This window comes from Astyanax mexicanus, chromosome 24, assembly GCF_023375975.1.
Source record: "Astyanax mexicanus isolate ESR-SI-001 chromosome 24, AstMex3_surface, whole genome shotgun sequence".
NCBI lineage: Eukaryota > Metazoa > Chordata > Actinopteri > Characiformes > Acestrorhamphidae > Astyanax > Astyanax mexicanus.
Window position 1 is genome coordinate 22,341,168 of NC_064431.1, and position 15,608 is coordinate 22,356,775.

Below are 15,608 nucleotides of genomic sequence, written 5' to 3' on the forward strand. Positions count from 1 at the left end.
CTCCGAACTAGCTCTGATGCTACTTGGATGACTTTACATGTATCGGAGGAGGCATGTGCTAGTCTTCACCCTCCTGGTGCTGGGGCATCCCAAGTGATAGGGGAGTCCTAATAAGTGGGTTGGGTAATTGGTTGGGTGAATTGGGGAGAAAGTGGGGGAAAAAAATCTGTTTGACAAAAACATGTCATTGAGGGCAACAACACCCCAGTGGAAGATGGGTGTAAAGATCCATATAACAGAATCAACTTTGGTAGAAATTACATCCACACTCAATGCAGTTGTTTCCCCCAAAAAAACATATCCCACAGACTCCTGCAGCATTCTTTAGCTTTAATAAGGCATGGCAAAAGTCAAAAGACATAATACTAGTTATTATAAGATGATTTCTTGAATGTTAGTGTATAAAGTGCAACCTTAATAAGCTTTTGAGTTTGATATGGTGCAAATGTCTTCATAGTTTAGACTTCTTAATCATCTATAGTTCTGACAACATACACTGCTGACTAAAAAAATTGACACCAAAAAAAAAAAGGTCACACACTCTAATATTTGGTTTGACCACCTTTAGCTTTGATTGCGGCACACATTCACTGTAGCATTGTTTCAATAAGCTTCAGCAATGTCACAAGATTTATTTCAAACCAGTGTTGCATTCATTTTTCACCAAGATCTTGCAGCATTGATGATGGTAGAGTCTGACCACTGCACAAAGCCTTCTCCAGCACATCCTGAAAATTATTAATGGGGTTACGGTCTGGACTCTGTGGTAAACAATCCATGTGTTGAAATGATGATCTCATGCTCCCTGAATCACTTTTTCACAATTCCAGCCCCATGAATCCTGACATTGTCATCTTGGAATATACTCGTGCCATCAGAGAAGAAAAAATACATTGATGGAATAACCTGGTCTATATTCAGTATATTCAGGTAGTCAGCTGACTTTCAGCACATACTGTTGCTGAACCTAGACCTGCAGACCAACTGCAGCGTCAATCCCACATCATTTACTTAGTTAAATCCAGGTGGCGAATTTTTTTTATACATTTTTTTTATAATAGCACAAAGATAAACAACCAATGAACAAGCAACCGAATCTCAGTCAAATAAAGTTAACTGATGTGGTCAATAGAAGCCCCACCCACCTTGCAACAAGAAAACATAAAAGATCTGCTGCTACAATAAGTTTTGATGTCAGACACCACAGAGCATGTTTAAAGACTTTGCTGTAGAGTCCATACCTCGAATGGTCAAATCTGGTACAGTCTCAATATTAAGCAGGTGGCATTAATGTAGTGGCTGATTAATGTCCATCAATACCACGGAAATGTATGTATATTCCTCTAAATAGACAATCTAGTGGGAAAATATGTCAACTAGATAAAATTGGCTCTGGCCTGAAGGGAAGGATATGAATAATAAATGCTGTCAAGCACAGCAGGTCTGAACTCTCCAAGAAGACGACACTGGGGGAACACAGGAGGAAAAAAAGCCCCCAAACATCCAAGTAAACAGTATGCAGACAAGCAGGAACATCTTCACCTTCGACAGCATTCAGTCTTCAGAGACCTGCCACAAAATATGTCTCCATATTTAGAATATTTAGCATTTATTTTCTAAAAAAACATGTCTTAGCACCAGCCTCATGTCATTCACAGTCAGAACCAATTTTTCGCTTCGTGAGCCAGGCATGATTTGGGTAATAGAGGCACCATCTGGGAGAAAAGGCTAGAAAGCCCAACTACTCGGCTGGAATAGCAATGTGCTGTCCTTCCGGCTCATAATTAAGCACTAATCTGCATATTAGTGTCTTTGGTAGCAGGTCAAGCACCCACTGAAGGACCCTTGGCTAGGTTTAAAATGTAAAATTTGATCACGCTTTCCAAAAGACTGCTGTGATAGACGGCAGATGCAGAAAAATAAGCCGTCACTTTTGCCCTTCTCACCTGAATGAGAGGAGGTGTAGCGGGAGTTAATTAGCCTAGCCAAGCCAAGCTAGCTGTCCTGCATGCTGCTTCTGGACCTTATGCCCTCAAAACAGACCATCCCAGGCACGTGGATGTGGAAACAGCTGTCTCCACATCATTAGAGCCAATTCCACTGCGCCAGACTTCTTTCACCCACTCACTTTTCTACTCTTTTACCATCATTTTCTCACTTGCTGTCCAAATCAATGCCAGTTTTGCAGGTCTGCAAGTCTTAAAACATAAGGTTTATGACAAGGAAAGCGCTGAATATTTGGCAACCAAAATTCTTAATTTGAAAATCACTAGAAAAGCACTTTTAGTGTGATGCATCGATACATCAACCCACAGACGACCTGTGCTGATCAACATCAACCTAGGAGTGATGAGGGGAAAGAGTGCCATCTACCCACCCACAAAGAGGGAAAGGCCAATTGTGCTCTCTCAGGACTCCAGCAGCTGATGGCAAGCTGCATGACTGGGATTCGACAACTCGGCATCTAATTTCTATGTAATGCAAATAATTTTATTAATTATACTTTTGCAAAAAAAAAAAAAAAAACAATGTTTGGTATTTGATAGTCTGCCAAATGAAAGCTATAGCCAAATTTTTTTTTTGTCCAGATTCCCCAAACAAGTAATTTCTAATTAAGATCATTAGAGAAGCTGATCCTGCGGATCAGGATCAGGGCCTCTCATGGTACATTTTATAATGCTCAGATCCTTTGTTTTTACCACTGTATTATAGCATCCTCTAAACACCATAAACATTTTGAAAGTTTTGAAAGTCACACTGTCCTTGATGCTCATAAGAACGGTAAGCTGGATGAGCAGATCAGTGTGCCAGCAGGCAAAAAGACAAGACAAACAAAAAGATGATAAGAGACAGTGTATTTTAAAGTACACTGCTTAATCAATGTAAAGCTGGTGTGTATAAGTATTAGCAACAGGATTATTAAGGTTAGCAAGCATATCTTCACTTTCCTTTTGTGTTGTGTGGATTTATATCAAAGCAATAATATGGTATGTAACACTATATCTATACTTGCCTCTAAAACTGTACCAATTTTAAAATAGTGTACATATGTAAAGATCAGTGGGAGTAAAGATTGGTAACATGCTTTTAACGGGGTCAATTAAAAGGTGAGAAGTCAATTACAGGGTTCTGAAGTTCAATTTGGATTAATTTTCAATAAATTACTAAAACACTGCATTGTATAGTGCGTAACAAAACAACAGTAAGAATCTTCAGTGAAAATCCCAGACTTGATGTATGCACAGAAGATCTCTCCATCATGACTCCACCATTTCATATCTCTAAAGGTCCTACTACATAAGGCTGCTCAGCTCTGGCTCCCACCTTCTCACAAGCCTGGAGTGGAATAAAGTAACACAAAAACACCCTGCTTACAGGCAAAGGGCTGCTGGTTTGAGTCCCAAGTGGGTCAGAATAAGATGAACCGCAGTTCTGAACCAAGTGGGAACAGGAGATCAAGCTCTCTTTCTCAGAACAGCAAGAGATGAAGCTAAAATCTCAGCCTATTCACTCTGAATTGAATTCTCTTTTTTGGTCTTTGCTGCTGGAAAGATTCTTTTCGGGTTTTTTTTTTTATGCTTCTTATTGAAAGTGCAGAATTGCCATGCTGCTCAGACTTTGGTTCACCCATCAGACCCCCAAAATGTGCCTCACATGGGCATGACTAACAGACAGAGAGGCTAGAGAGCAGTCACCACTCTGAGTGCTCTACCTTGAGTGAGTGTAGTACAAGTGCTCTTACTATTACCAGAGATGGAAAGATGAATTGGCTGGTGTCATCTGATTTTCAGACAAAATATTTCATTAGATGATATTTCTATAATTGTTCATATTCAGGAGTTAAGGATTGCAGCAGGTCTGTGCAATGTGCAACACCAACACATCTCACGGAGAAAAGTCAATAAAGACTTTTAACACCACTAACCAGATACCCCTCTCAAAAGAACTTCTTTCAGCGCAAACAGTGAATAGTTATTACAAACACTGATAAGCAGCTGAAAAGCTAAACAAAACACAAACATACAAAATAAGCAGCACATTCTGATTGCGTTTTTGCTCTGGGCTCCACAGTACAGTTGTATACGAGGAGTCACAGATTCAAATGCCGGTGCTCAGAGTTCTAGGCGCCTTTAAATGTGACTCATTCCAACAAATACAATACATTTGTTCTTCAGAGACAATGCACAGAACACAGGGACTCACAGGGACCTCATGATCTCATGATATGTTGCCCCGTTAACAGTATCACGATACTGTAATTCGCATCTGTGTTACTGAAGAGGATGAAATACTTCTAAATTAGAAAATTCCAGGAATTAAGGATGCATCGAAATGATACAGAATATCATCATATCAAAATAATGTCCCACCTATAATCAAATATTACCAAGTTAGCCTTGAAATGTTGGTGGCAACCTGCACAGCCCTTGATTAGTATCTCTAATTAGAGCCTCACACAAAGATGCTATAATCCATTACTCATGATCTGAACAGATGTTCAGTCAGGCTTAATCAGAGATGTTGACTAATTGCATATTTTGATTACACAAAACTGAGCAATGCAAAAAAAAATGATCGGTTTGTCCATCTCTATTCTTTACTATAAATAAGAAAAAGAATACCAGAATATCAGAGAATGAGACAGAATAATATACAAATGGCTACATCCAAGTGGTCACTTTAATGATCCAGTACCATTCAGTGACCATTACTGAGCGATATCGATCCACCCAAAATCAATCTCTCATGCTGCTGACCAGCAAAGCTGCTGCAACTGTGGTTTTGTCTTGGATCTTAAACACGTGTTGCCAGCCAGCAAGCAGAGTGCAATGAATTTAAGATGGGACAAAGTGTCCTACTGCTTTGAACACTTTGTCTTATCTGTAACCACCACAAAGCTCAAATCTGTTCCCCCCTCCTCTATACCACCGACAGCAAATTCATTCAGCCCACGCAGCCAAGACAAATCACCTCTGTAAATACAGAAAAAGTATGCTCTGAAAATGGATGTGTCGCACCCCCAAAAAACACTCCAGGGAAGGAACATTCATTCTCTGGCTAGAAAAAAAAATACAAAAACAAAAACAAACCGCAGAAAAAAAAGAAAAGATTACAGCATTTTGTCTGGTAATGACAGCAGTGCTGCAGTGAGGAGGAGGCCAAAACTTTGCCCACCGCATGATGAGAAACCCAAGTGTCTGGGAAGGCACAGTGGGTGTTCCTATTTTCTACTGTTGATAGCGGGGACAACAGACACCGCTGTGCACTGCAGAGATTCCTCGCATTTCATTATGCTGAGTCTGGCCTGCCCATCACTCCCACGCACTGTATGGAAATTAACACCGCGCATAAAGAATCAGAATCACGCTATTCACCAGAACGTGTCAGGTAATTCGTTGGGCGAGTGTTCGGCGCAGAGTATCGCATTCAGTTCACTCTGACACACACTTTGTTCAAAGCAGACGAATATGTTAAGCTGGGCCAAATGAGACAAAGGGGGAAACACTGAATACATTCAGAAAAATAAACAACACAGAGTAATCATTTAATAAAACTGACCTTATCATAATAAACCCATAATCATGAACAGGGTTCATGCATTATGAAAACCCAGTCAAATAAATGTACATATTTATACATCCACTGGTTTGTTGATACTTCTTTAAAAACATGCATTCAGCTGCTGTAAGTCACACCCACTGTTGACACAGATGTGCTAATGATGTGCAAATGCACATCTGGAGCAGATAAACAAACATGAACTTCTTGGCACCATGCCCAATGACATGTGTGGGCTAGCTGGGATGGTATGAAGTCCCCTAGTCTCCAACGAGCTGTAGAGAAGTGGAACAGTATTCTTTCGAATGATGGTTGCTCAATCCAATGCTTGAAAGGAATGAGTTGGGAGGAGGTAAGAATGAAGTGATGATACATAAGGTGGTGATTGGTCAACATTCTGACCTGACTATGATGTTCCTGTTGTTGAAAGCAATCAAATCCTCACAGCAATGCTCTATAATCTAGTACACAGCATTCATTTCTGGATAATAGAAACTTTACTAAGTTACACAAACAATGGTGGAAGAAGCTACCTACTACTTTGAGAGCATCCATCACCAGCTTTAAGAAACTCCTAAAGACAGAGCTCTTCAAAGAGAACTTACTCTCCGAACACCTCCAACAAACGTATTACTTCTAACCTCATTTCTTTCTCCCCCTCCTTCTTTTCTCCTCTATCCCACTATTTTCCTTTGGTCTCCTTTTATTTTTTGGCCTCCTGTTTTTTTGCTCAGTTTTGCTCAGTCCAAAATCAAAATTCATGCGCCTTTTTCCTTTTACGCATGCGCTACGTGCTTCTCTCTCGTACCCACACATCTTTTGGTGCAAAAACAGCAAAAGCAAACCGCCTGGCCTTTTTTCGCCTCCTCGAACTAAGCATGTACTTCAGATGAGCTGTTTGCTCTGCACAGGAAAAGATGCTAACACATCCATTTAACCTTTATAAAGTTATGAGTCGTCTCTCAAATGCAGTGTTTTTTTTGTTGGTGGTGAAGAAGGTGACATTTATACATGTATCACTGTGCGCATGTGAGGCGTTTCAGGGACAGATTTGCTCACATTACACACAGATACAGATCACTTAAATTTGTGAATGTGAAACATAGCCAAACCTGATCTGAGCAAAAAATCTGATTTTAGCAATGTAGCTTATAATATGAACGTACCTTTGAGTGAGCCAGAGACCAAAAACCATTGGCTAGTACAGACTCTGTGACTGGTCTTATATCTTTGCACATCCATTTGCAGCAAGGTTTCTGATTTCTTCCAAAAAAAGCTCTTCTGTTGGTTGACCTTATGGGATAGCCTTAGTAGCCCTGGTGCATCTATGAGCCGGGGGTGCCCAACACTGCTGTCAGTTTGTGGTTTGTCGCTTCCCAAACCACTGTCAGACACGGTCAGCCCACTCATCACTGCTGACCCTGGAGTACCCCACAAATCTTTCAAAGATGTTTAAAATATACTCCAACCCAGTCGTTAGGGTTGCTTGGGTCTTCACTTGTCCATTACACCTGCTACCAACTCAACCTTCCGTGAGGTAATTATATTCTAGACCATGATGTGCACTACTGGTTAATCAATTGCTTCACATTTAAGTGGTTATAATGCTTTGGCTCATCACTGTATACTGCTATGTGTAAGCAGCACAAATGCAAACAATTCAAATGAGCTTGGCAGCATATTGATAATTTTTAATTTAGTCAGACATTGATCTGAGTAAAAGTAATTAGTATAAAGGAACATCACCAAGCAAGCTATTTATATTTGACAAATAAGCCACCATTGGAGACAGATGGCTGGTCAGAGCAATGCAGCATAACCCAGTTGCTTAGTAATGCTAGTGATACACAGCGGCAATACTGGCAGCTTGTTGCTGAGCTCCATTCTGCGGCTTTGTTCTGTCTGTGAAAGAGGAGTGAGGAGGCGTTCGGAATAGCAGCGTGGAAGTCGTGGGAGTCTGTGGTAGACTGTGTGGCTGGTGCACGGAGAAACCAGGACAGACACAGAGGCACAAGATGAACTGGACCAGAAACCCACTGCGCTGGGTTTTTATTTTGGTTTTAGGACACAGCGAGGGTGTCCCGTCTTTGTTGGTGGTGTGCCATGCTTTAAGAAAGAGCTTCCTATAATTAGTTTTGGAGTAGAGTAAATAAAACACTAGGATTGATTGTTTAATTCTTGTAATTACTTGTAACGTATTTGACTCCATTTGTCTAGGTAATGTCAAAGGAACAGGACTAGGTGTCATGAAGGTAAGTTACCATTTACCTAAGATTTCAAATAAATTTCATCTTCAGCTTATGTTTTGACCTACCTTCAATAACATTAAAGGAACTTTCGTGGCAAAGACCGTCTGAAAGAAAAGATTCCAAATGGTGCAACTGTCTAAGCGCTGGTCTCAATATAAGGATACTGCATGTCTGAATCCGGGGTCGTAATTCCAACTTTTTTCACATGTGACCCCATGAATCAAGAATCAGGTTTGTACCTCAATCTTTCACAGCCAGAGATTTTCCGGCATGGATGTTTTTTCAATACAGGTAGAGTTCCAGATGGCTTAGGCAAGGGGTGGCATCTGGGAATGCACAACCCACTCTGAATTCACCTGAATATGACCTGCTCTATTCACACATGGCCTACTCAGAAATGACCAAGAGTTTACTGGGGCTGGCAGATTAAAAGTCCATGTAATGTCGAAAAACAAAACAACTGATAAAGAGATTTATGTTTACACATACAGCTCTTCCAGGAAAAGTCAGTTTTGGATTATCATAAGAGTGTTAAGGGGACAAGTCTTACCTGCACTTTCTGGGCTAAAGTAAGTAGCAGCACAAAACTCATAAAAGTCCTAAAGTTTTAACAACCAAGCTTAGGACCAGAAGGTTGCTAGTTTGATACCCTTGGACCGACAGAAAGTAGAGATTTGGGAAGTGAAAAGGAATAATAATTTTATCTCTCACAACTTCCAAAGATAAGATGACCTTGGGCAAATCATCCAATCCCCAACTGCTCTTTAGGATGAGGTGACATCTGACCATTTCGTGTGAATGAGGGGCCATGGCTCTGCTGTGCAATGCTTCTAAAGACTTTTAGACTGGTCTTAGCTTATATTCCTGAAGTCCAGCACCAGAACAGTGCTCAGACCATTATAGTAGTGACATTCACAATACCACATTCAGAAAACTAATCATGCTGTGATCAATCACTGCAGCCCACCAGAAGACAGTCCATCCAGTTATCTCCCTTAAATTCTCTCTGCGTGAAGCAAAAATTAACCACCTGTGACTGCGAATGAGTAGAGGGCGGGAGGAAGGATTCATTTCCTCATTGCTGCAGGTGCAAATTGACTTTCAGTAATCTTTCCTACCAGGAGACATGGAATGAATGTTTCTTGCTATATCTGTTCTTCCATTTCCTTCAGGTTGTTCTCTGGTTCTTGGTGGGGGAGGCTTCTATTAAAAACGCTCATACCATAGCAACCGGCACTGGCTGTTTATCACTCTCGCACAGTTCCATCATGCTGGCATCAGGCGTCAGTTATAGCGTGCTGCTGTTTTTATCTCACATTCAGCGAGAACATAGCAAGTGCACAACAAGCCGAGTGGGTGGAAAGAACATCTGGCACCTATGATCAAGACCCTGAGATGGGTGCTGAGCGCCGCTTTCTAAACTTCATCCACTCCAACCCACATGAACACACTGCATAACAACATCATGGCATGTCGTCCACGAGACACCATGCAAACACAAGCACATAGGCATAGACTGAAATGGTCAAGCTCTTGTGGCTCTGGATATTTTACATAGAAACCTAAAAAGTTTCCAATAAGGCTCTATAGGATTCTTCCACTGCAGCAATTAAGAGACCTGAGGAGACAAGACCGAAAAGGCACCAGCTCAAAGATCTCAAACAGAAAACTGAGCCCTGTCTAAAGCCCACACTCTGACTTAGATGACAACCTGTCTGGTCTATCACACAGGATAAACACCCTGAAATCAAACCTTCACTTAATCAACACACTGTTCCAGAACACACTGTTCTAAAACACAGATGGAGACACATCAAGTAATGGCTAAAATAAAGAGAGAGCAATCATGGACGGACAGCATTCATATGAAGATGGAAAAGCACTGAGAGGTTCCATTGAATTCATTTTTTTTTTTAAAGACAACTGTGGCAGGTTTAAGTTGCACCACTTTAAAAATCAAACTTTAGGGTCTTCAAAGACCAAACTGACTGGGTCAAGATCCTGCATGCTACCTTGTTAAAGAAAGCAGAATCAGCTAAATCTGGTCAATGTTTTGGTGCAAAGGGAACTGGTTCTGGCACTAAACCTGAATCCGCTTCTGCATCCTTTTATTATAAAAAGGGAACCTTCACAAAACACTGTCCTTCACCCGCCAAAAAACCCAATCTCATGTTCCTCTGGTTCCCTTAGAGAGCACTCAGTACCGTTGTGGTAAACAAGGAGTACACGTTCTGTCAGGAACATTTGCTGGACTGCGTGAAGAACAGCTCCAGAAATCTCAAGACCTGAACCCAAGGTTCCTTGCAAAAGAACTGCAAGTACGCAACTGACTAAATCAAAGGCAAAAAATTGAAACACTTCTCTGACTGATAAACGGATGCACAGATTCACCCCACACGTGTCCACATGCTTTCCGCCACAGCTGCAGAGGTGTTCACTTACCTGCAGGATGCACGGATGCCCATGAGAGACAGCGGAGATGACGGGGGCTCACAGAAGAGAGCCAGAGCCATGAACCAGCGGTGGCAGCTCGGCTGCTCAACCTTCAACTGCACACACTCCTTCGTCCACACACACTCATAGCACTGAAGAGACACACGCTTCTGCTCACTCACTTGCTTGATCGCTCGCTCGCTCACTCACTCACTCGGTCGGTCCCTCTCTCTCTCTCTCTCTCAAACCCCCCCACCACTTTCTCTTTCATACACAGACTCTCCCTCTCTCCCACTCTCTCACTCAAGACACTTTCCCTGTCTCTCTCTCGCGGACACATGGTCATGTTCGCGCTCTCTCTCTCGCACTGTGCCTCAGCCCCCCCCCCCCTTCCGCTGCCGTCAGAACCAAGAGCCCACCTCTTTTTCTCCCATCTCTGCGATCTGATTGGCTGGAGAAGACCAGCACTGCATTGCAGGTAAAAAAAAAACAAAAAAAAAAACAGCCTGATCAGTCCCCCTTCATAACAACATGGGTTCATTCCTTTGCTTCCCTTTCCATCCCTTCCTTTCCTTTCCTTTCCATCCAATCCATCTTTCAATGCCTCCTATTCTGCCTCTCTTTGTTTCCTTCATGTTCTACCTCTCTCTCACTTGCTCTGATTAATTACAGGAGGCGGGGCATCAGATGCTACACTCTGGCTCTCAGCAAAAACCTGAATCAGACACTCTCACTCTCATCAGATCTGTGTTCTACACAGACACACCTCCCCACCTCATCGTCTCCCAAAAGAGCCTCTTCATTAGACCTGACAGGTAGCGCTCACTGTGGCCCTCCACTGGCAGCCTGTGTGCAACACAATTACTTGACCTCTCCACACAGCTCCCCTGAGAACCCACCCCCCACCACCACTGGCACTGCAAATCAACACAAGCTGATGAAGGGATTCAGCACTTCCAGATCATAAGCACTAAGCAAATGCTCAGCTTAAGAATACATTGGGAGGTCTATAGTTATGTGTGTGTTGTGTGAAAACATCTTTCAATTACATTCAAATTCAAATGTATTTATATAGCGCTTTTTACAAAGCAGATTTACAGAGATACAGGGCCAAGCCTCTTTTGCATAAGCACTAAGGCAAGATTGCAAGAAAAAATCTCTCAGACAAAGAGGAAGACATTTTGGGAAGAACCCAGTCTGCTTTGGTTGACTCCGGCAGGACCAGAAGCAAAAGAGATAATGGCTAATGTGAGAGCAGGTTATTAATAATGAGAATATGAGTGAACATTGGGCACATGCTCAGTGTTAACGGAAAAGTCCATGAAGGTAAAGCAGTTACATGTGTTCACTATTTTAGAAAATAAAGTAAACCAATAGACACCTTTTTTTAGAGCTTCTTTTAGATTTTTTTTAGTACAGAAAATGGCCTTAGAGAAAAGGAACCATAAAGAACCAATACCTTAATGTTCACCTTAATCTAAAAACAGAGATGATATCAGTTTTGGTGCATTTGTAGGCAGTTTTTCCATTGGGCATCTAGTGACTTAAGAGGTTAAAAAAAATTAAATTTCTCCTCTGAAATGAATTGAAATCAATTACAGTGCTTTTAAAGCTTAAAACTGCTAAGGCACTGTCACTATGATCTGCAGATTGTTGGTTCAAATCTCGGTCATGCTGCTTGCTACTGTATAAGCAGCCGAAGTCTAAAAGAGCAAAATTGGTCTTGCTCTCTCTGGATGGGTAAATAGCGCTCTCTATCTCTCTACATTACTCCAAAGGGTGATGTCAATCAGCACAAGGCATACGTGTGCTGATGTCGTTGCATTTTCATTCAAACCTGCTGGCTACTCAATAGAGGCATGTGCTGTTCTTCACCCTCCTGGTGTTAAGTCATTGCTAGTGATAGGGTGAACAGATGAATTGAGGAGAAAAGTGGGATAAGATTTGAAGAAAAAAAACGGAAGAAAGATTAAAACAGGACTGTTCAGACTCTTAATTATAGTTGATCAAATTAGAGGCTGAATTAAACTGACATGGTTTGACAAGAGTTCAATTAGATTTTAGACATTAAACATTCTTTGACTCACTGATTAGTGGTAAGTGGGAAATTGTTTATTTATTTTACTGATCTATTCCTTTATAAAACTATCAATTAGAGCTAACAATAGAATGCAATCTCTCTGCTCATCCATGACCTATGACACTGAGTAAACAGTGCACTGCAGGAGCATCGCAGCATAAATCCAGAAGCATTCTGGTCAAGACAGCTATTATCTTGCTGCTTAAGTGCTCAATTGGATTGAGTACAGCAAGGAAAGCAAGAAACTTGGCCTTTAGTGCCCTCACACCCACGTCTCTGCAGCCGCACTCTAAGAATATTCCTTACGTGTGACAGAGCATATCTGTAAAGAGTGTATCAGTTAGCGGTGAGCATCGAAGTGGACAACAAATTGAACATCATTGAGTACATTCATTCCCTCTTAACTTCCAGCAAATAAAACAAAACAGATGAAGGATATCTTTTTAAAAACTGTGAGCCACCAGGTACCCAATACAAAAACTGCTCACAAATGGACTTGAACTGATATAATCTCTGTTTTTAGATTATTTTAGATCAGCCTTAGTTAAAAAAAAAAGCATGGAATATTGTAAGGAACAAGCAGGTTAAAAACGGTCAGGATGCTGCTTCAGTTTGTGTGCTGAGACGCAACACATTACATCATATTCTCATACATCACACTGTCCTGCCCATGAACCCCAAACTCAAAACTTTCCCCACACACACACTGTCCTTCATGTGTCATTTTGCCGCATGCTGAGTACAATCCGTCTTCATAAGAGCGTGAGACGACACGTGAGGCTAAAGGTGCAGTTCTGTGCAGTTGGAGAGAGTTGAGCAGGATGGCAGTGAAGAGTATAATGGGGGGCACGGTAGACATGAGGCTACAGAACACACACTGCTGTCTCAGCAGCCTGCAGCACAGACCAGCACGTAGTAAATATAGCGTCCGCGATGTTACACAATCTGTGCCACTGAAAACAAACAGCATTAGAGGTTTAGAGGGAGAAAGGAAAAACGAGCAAGCAACAAAGATAGAGAGATAGAGATAGAGAGAGAGGTTATCACAGGGCACAGTGATCATCCGTTTCTGCAGCTTTGCAGGTGTAAGAGAAAATTAGCATCTGGTATTTTTCACACCTCCAAGTTCAGCCTCAGAAGATGGAGCATTTTCTGCATCTCACAATCCAAGGTACCCTTAAATACATTTATGAATGTTGCAGTCTGTACTTTCGCAGATGTCTGTCTTTCTGACCGTTTCCTGTACTGAGTAAGATACTATAAATTAGCTCCATTTTCATTCATATGTTTCTGAAAATTTGAGGGCGATAACGTTTTCACAGAAACAGAAGAAATTAGCTGTTTCCATGCACTACAATTACTTTAGATAACACAGGTGCATGAGGAGCAGAATGGAGAGATTAAACTCTATTTGCTTTTAGCAGAATAATCGTAACAGCAATTTACAGCCTTTTTTGTGCTTGAGTCGTCTGCAGTTCAGAGATGCTGAAATGTCCATGCCACCCCACAATGTTCACCACGCATATGGGAGCACACACACTAGAGAGTTCTGGGAGAGATGGAAAGAGCATCTTTGAATTCAGTATTTTAAAATGTCTAAAAGCTGTGTGTCATGGTGGGACAATCTATAGAGACAGTCGTTTTTCAGTCCCTGGCAACCTGTTCCAACTGATCAGTTCATTATCTTTGCTTTATACACACAGGAAACTTTTGTGTAGTTTAGAAAGTGCAGAGAATACTGGAAAGTACAGGGTAGTTAGGACAGTATCGGGAGGTGAAGGGTTGTATAGGCAGACTTAGGTGCTTAGGTTAGTGTACCGTAGCCCAGGGCAATATAGGGAGTACAGGAGAATATAGGGAGAATACGGTAGTATAGGGTATTACAGAGAAGCAGAGTAATAGTATAGGATAGAATGTATGGTATAATATAGGAGTAGTATAGTAGTAGGGTAGTGCAGTGTAGTCTAGGGATTTGATGTTTATGGAATGTGGCAGTTTTGATGGACAAGGTCTTGCACAGTTTATATTTACTGTCTCTCCACTTTTCAGCTTTCTATGCAAGCTAATTATCGTAATGGATATCTTCAAAAATACTAACTGAATACGATAAAAATATTCGATACTGTGATTCAGCAATATTGATATAGCGGAAGACAATTTTCTACAATACTTCATGACACCTGTTTTACTGGAGAGGACAAAATCTCCCAAATAAGCAAATACCAGGAATTACACAGAATTAAATCGCTGGTTTATTCTGTTCTATTGATTAGCATCTCCACTTGAAGTAATAAAGCAGAAAATGAGGTACTATATATTTGCAATATCAATATTTTGTCTGTACCTAATGGCTGTTTCTGACTATGAATTATAGAAATAAAGAGTGGCCCATTACCATTCACCTTCAATAAAGCTGGAAAGCCTAACTGACGACAAAACTCTGCCCCCTGCCTTCAAACGCTGCCCCCATGACTTTGTAAACTGCTGCTCAGTCAAGCTCAGAGTTTTGCAAGAGAATAAAAGCAGGCGCATTTGATGGACACGTGAGCAGACACATGGAACAGCTGGGGCTCAAACCTGAATCTCAGAGATAGAGGTGTGAGGCCCCGAGGAGGCACTTATGTAACCCTGCAACATCACAATAACAAACAACAGAATATATTCTGTACTACTTACAAGACTTTCACCAACACAGTACTAAGTTTAGCATCTCCAACAACTGGAAGTTTAATTGCACTACATAATCCGACTGCAGTACATCAGAGTTTGTCAGTAACCTGATCAATGCATTTATGTAGACTTGGGTAATCAGATAAATACGAGTTTACATGAGTCAGACAATAATCAGATATTTGCTTTGCACCTATGGCTGAATCGATTAGTCGATATAATCATTAATGTTGATTATAAGAATTTGTTTACACGTTTACATTCAGCTCGGCCTGCTAGGTCTCCAAAACTGCCCGAACACAACAGTTTACATATTTTCTCACTTATTATTAATAATTTCCACAGGGCATAGTGGAAGGTACCATATTCTGGACATTTGAAGGGCTGTAAAATCTCATATTCATCACTTTCTATCGTTTTAAAGTGATAGAGAAAGCTCGAAACAGAAGCCACAACCACAGCAAGCAAAATTCGATGGCAAAATATTCGTTAAACAATCGAAAAAATAATCAGAAAAATAATCGCCAGATTAGTCGAATACCAAAATAATCATTAGTTGCAGCCCTATTTGCAACCAGACAATAATCACACAGAATATGACATGGAGTAAACAACAC

At 41.1% G+C, this 15,608-nt stretch overlaps 1 protein-coding gene across 6 annotated transcripts in view; it reads right to left on the bottom strand.

The window, feature by feature from the left end:
- srpk1b (SRSF protein kinase 1b) overlaps positions 1-15,608 on the bottom strand; it is a 257,960-nt gene that overhangs the window by 235,896 nt on the left and 6,456 nt on the right. For 2 of the 6 annotated variants that reach the window (XR_007429359.1, XM_022682738.2), the window contains exon 1: positions 10,251-10,456. The exons of 3 other annotated variants lie outside the window; for them this stretch is intronic. Coding sequence is in view for 2 of the 3 variants with exons in the window: in XM_022682738.2 (XP_022538459.2) it covers positions 10,251-10,321 (71 nt within the window). In the remaining variant the exon portion in view is untranslated. Of the gene's footprint in view, positions 1-10,250; positions 10,458-15,608 lie in introns of those variants that run through there. One more of the 6 variants, XM_022682742.2, reaches the window with a different exon arrangement.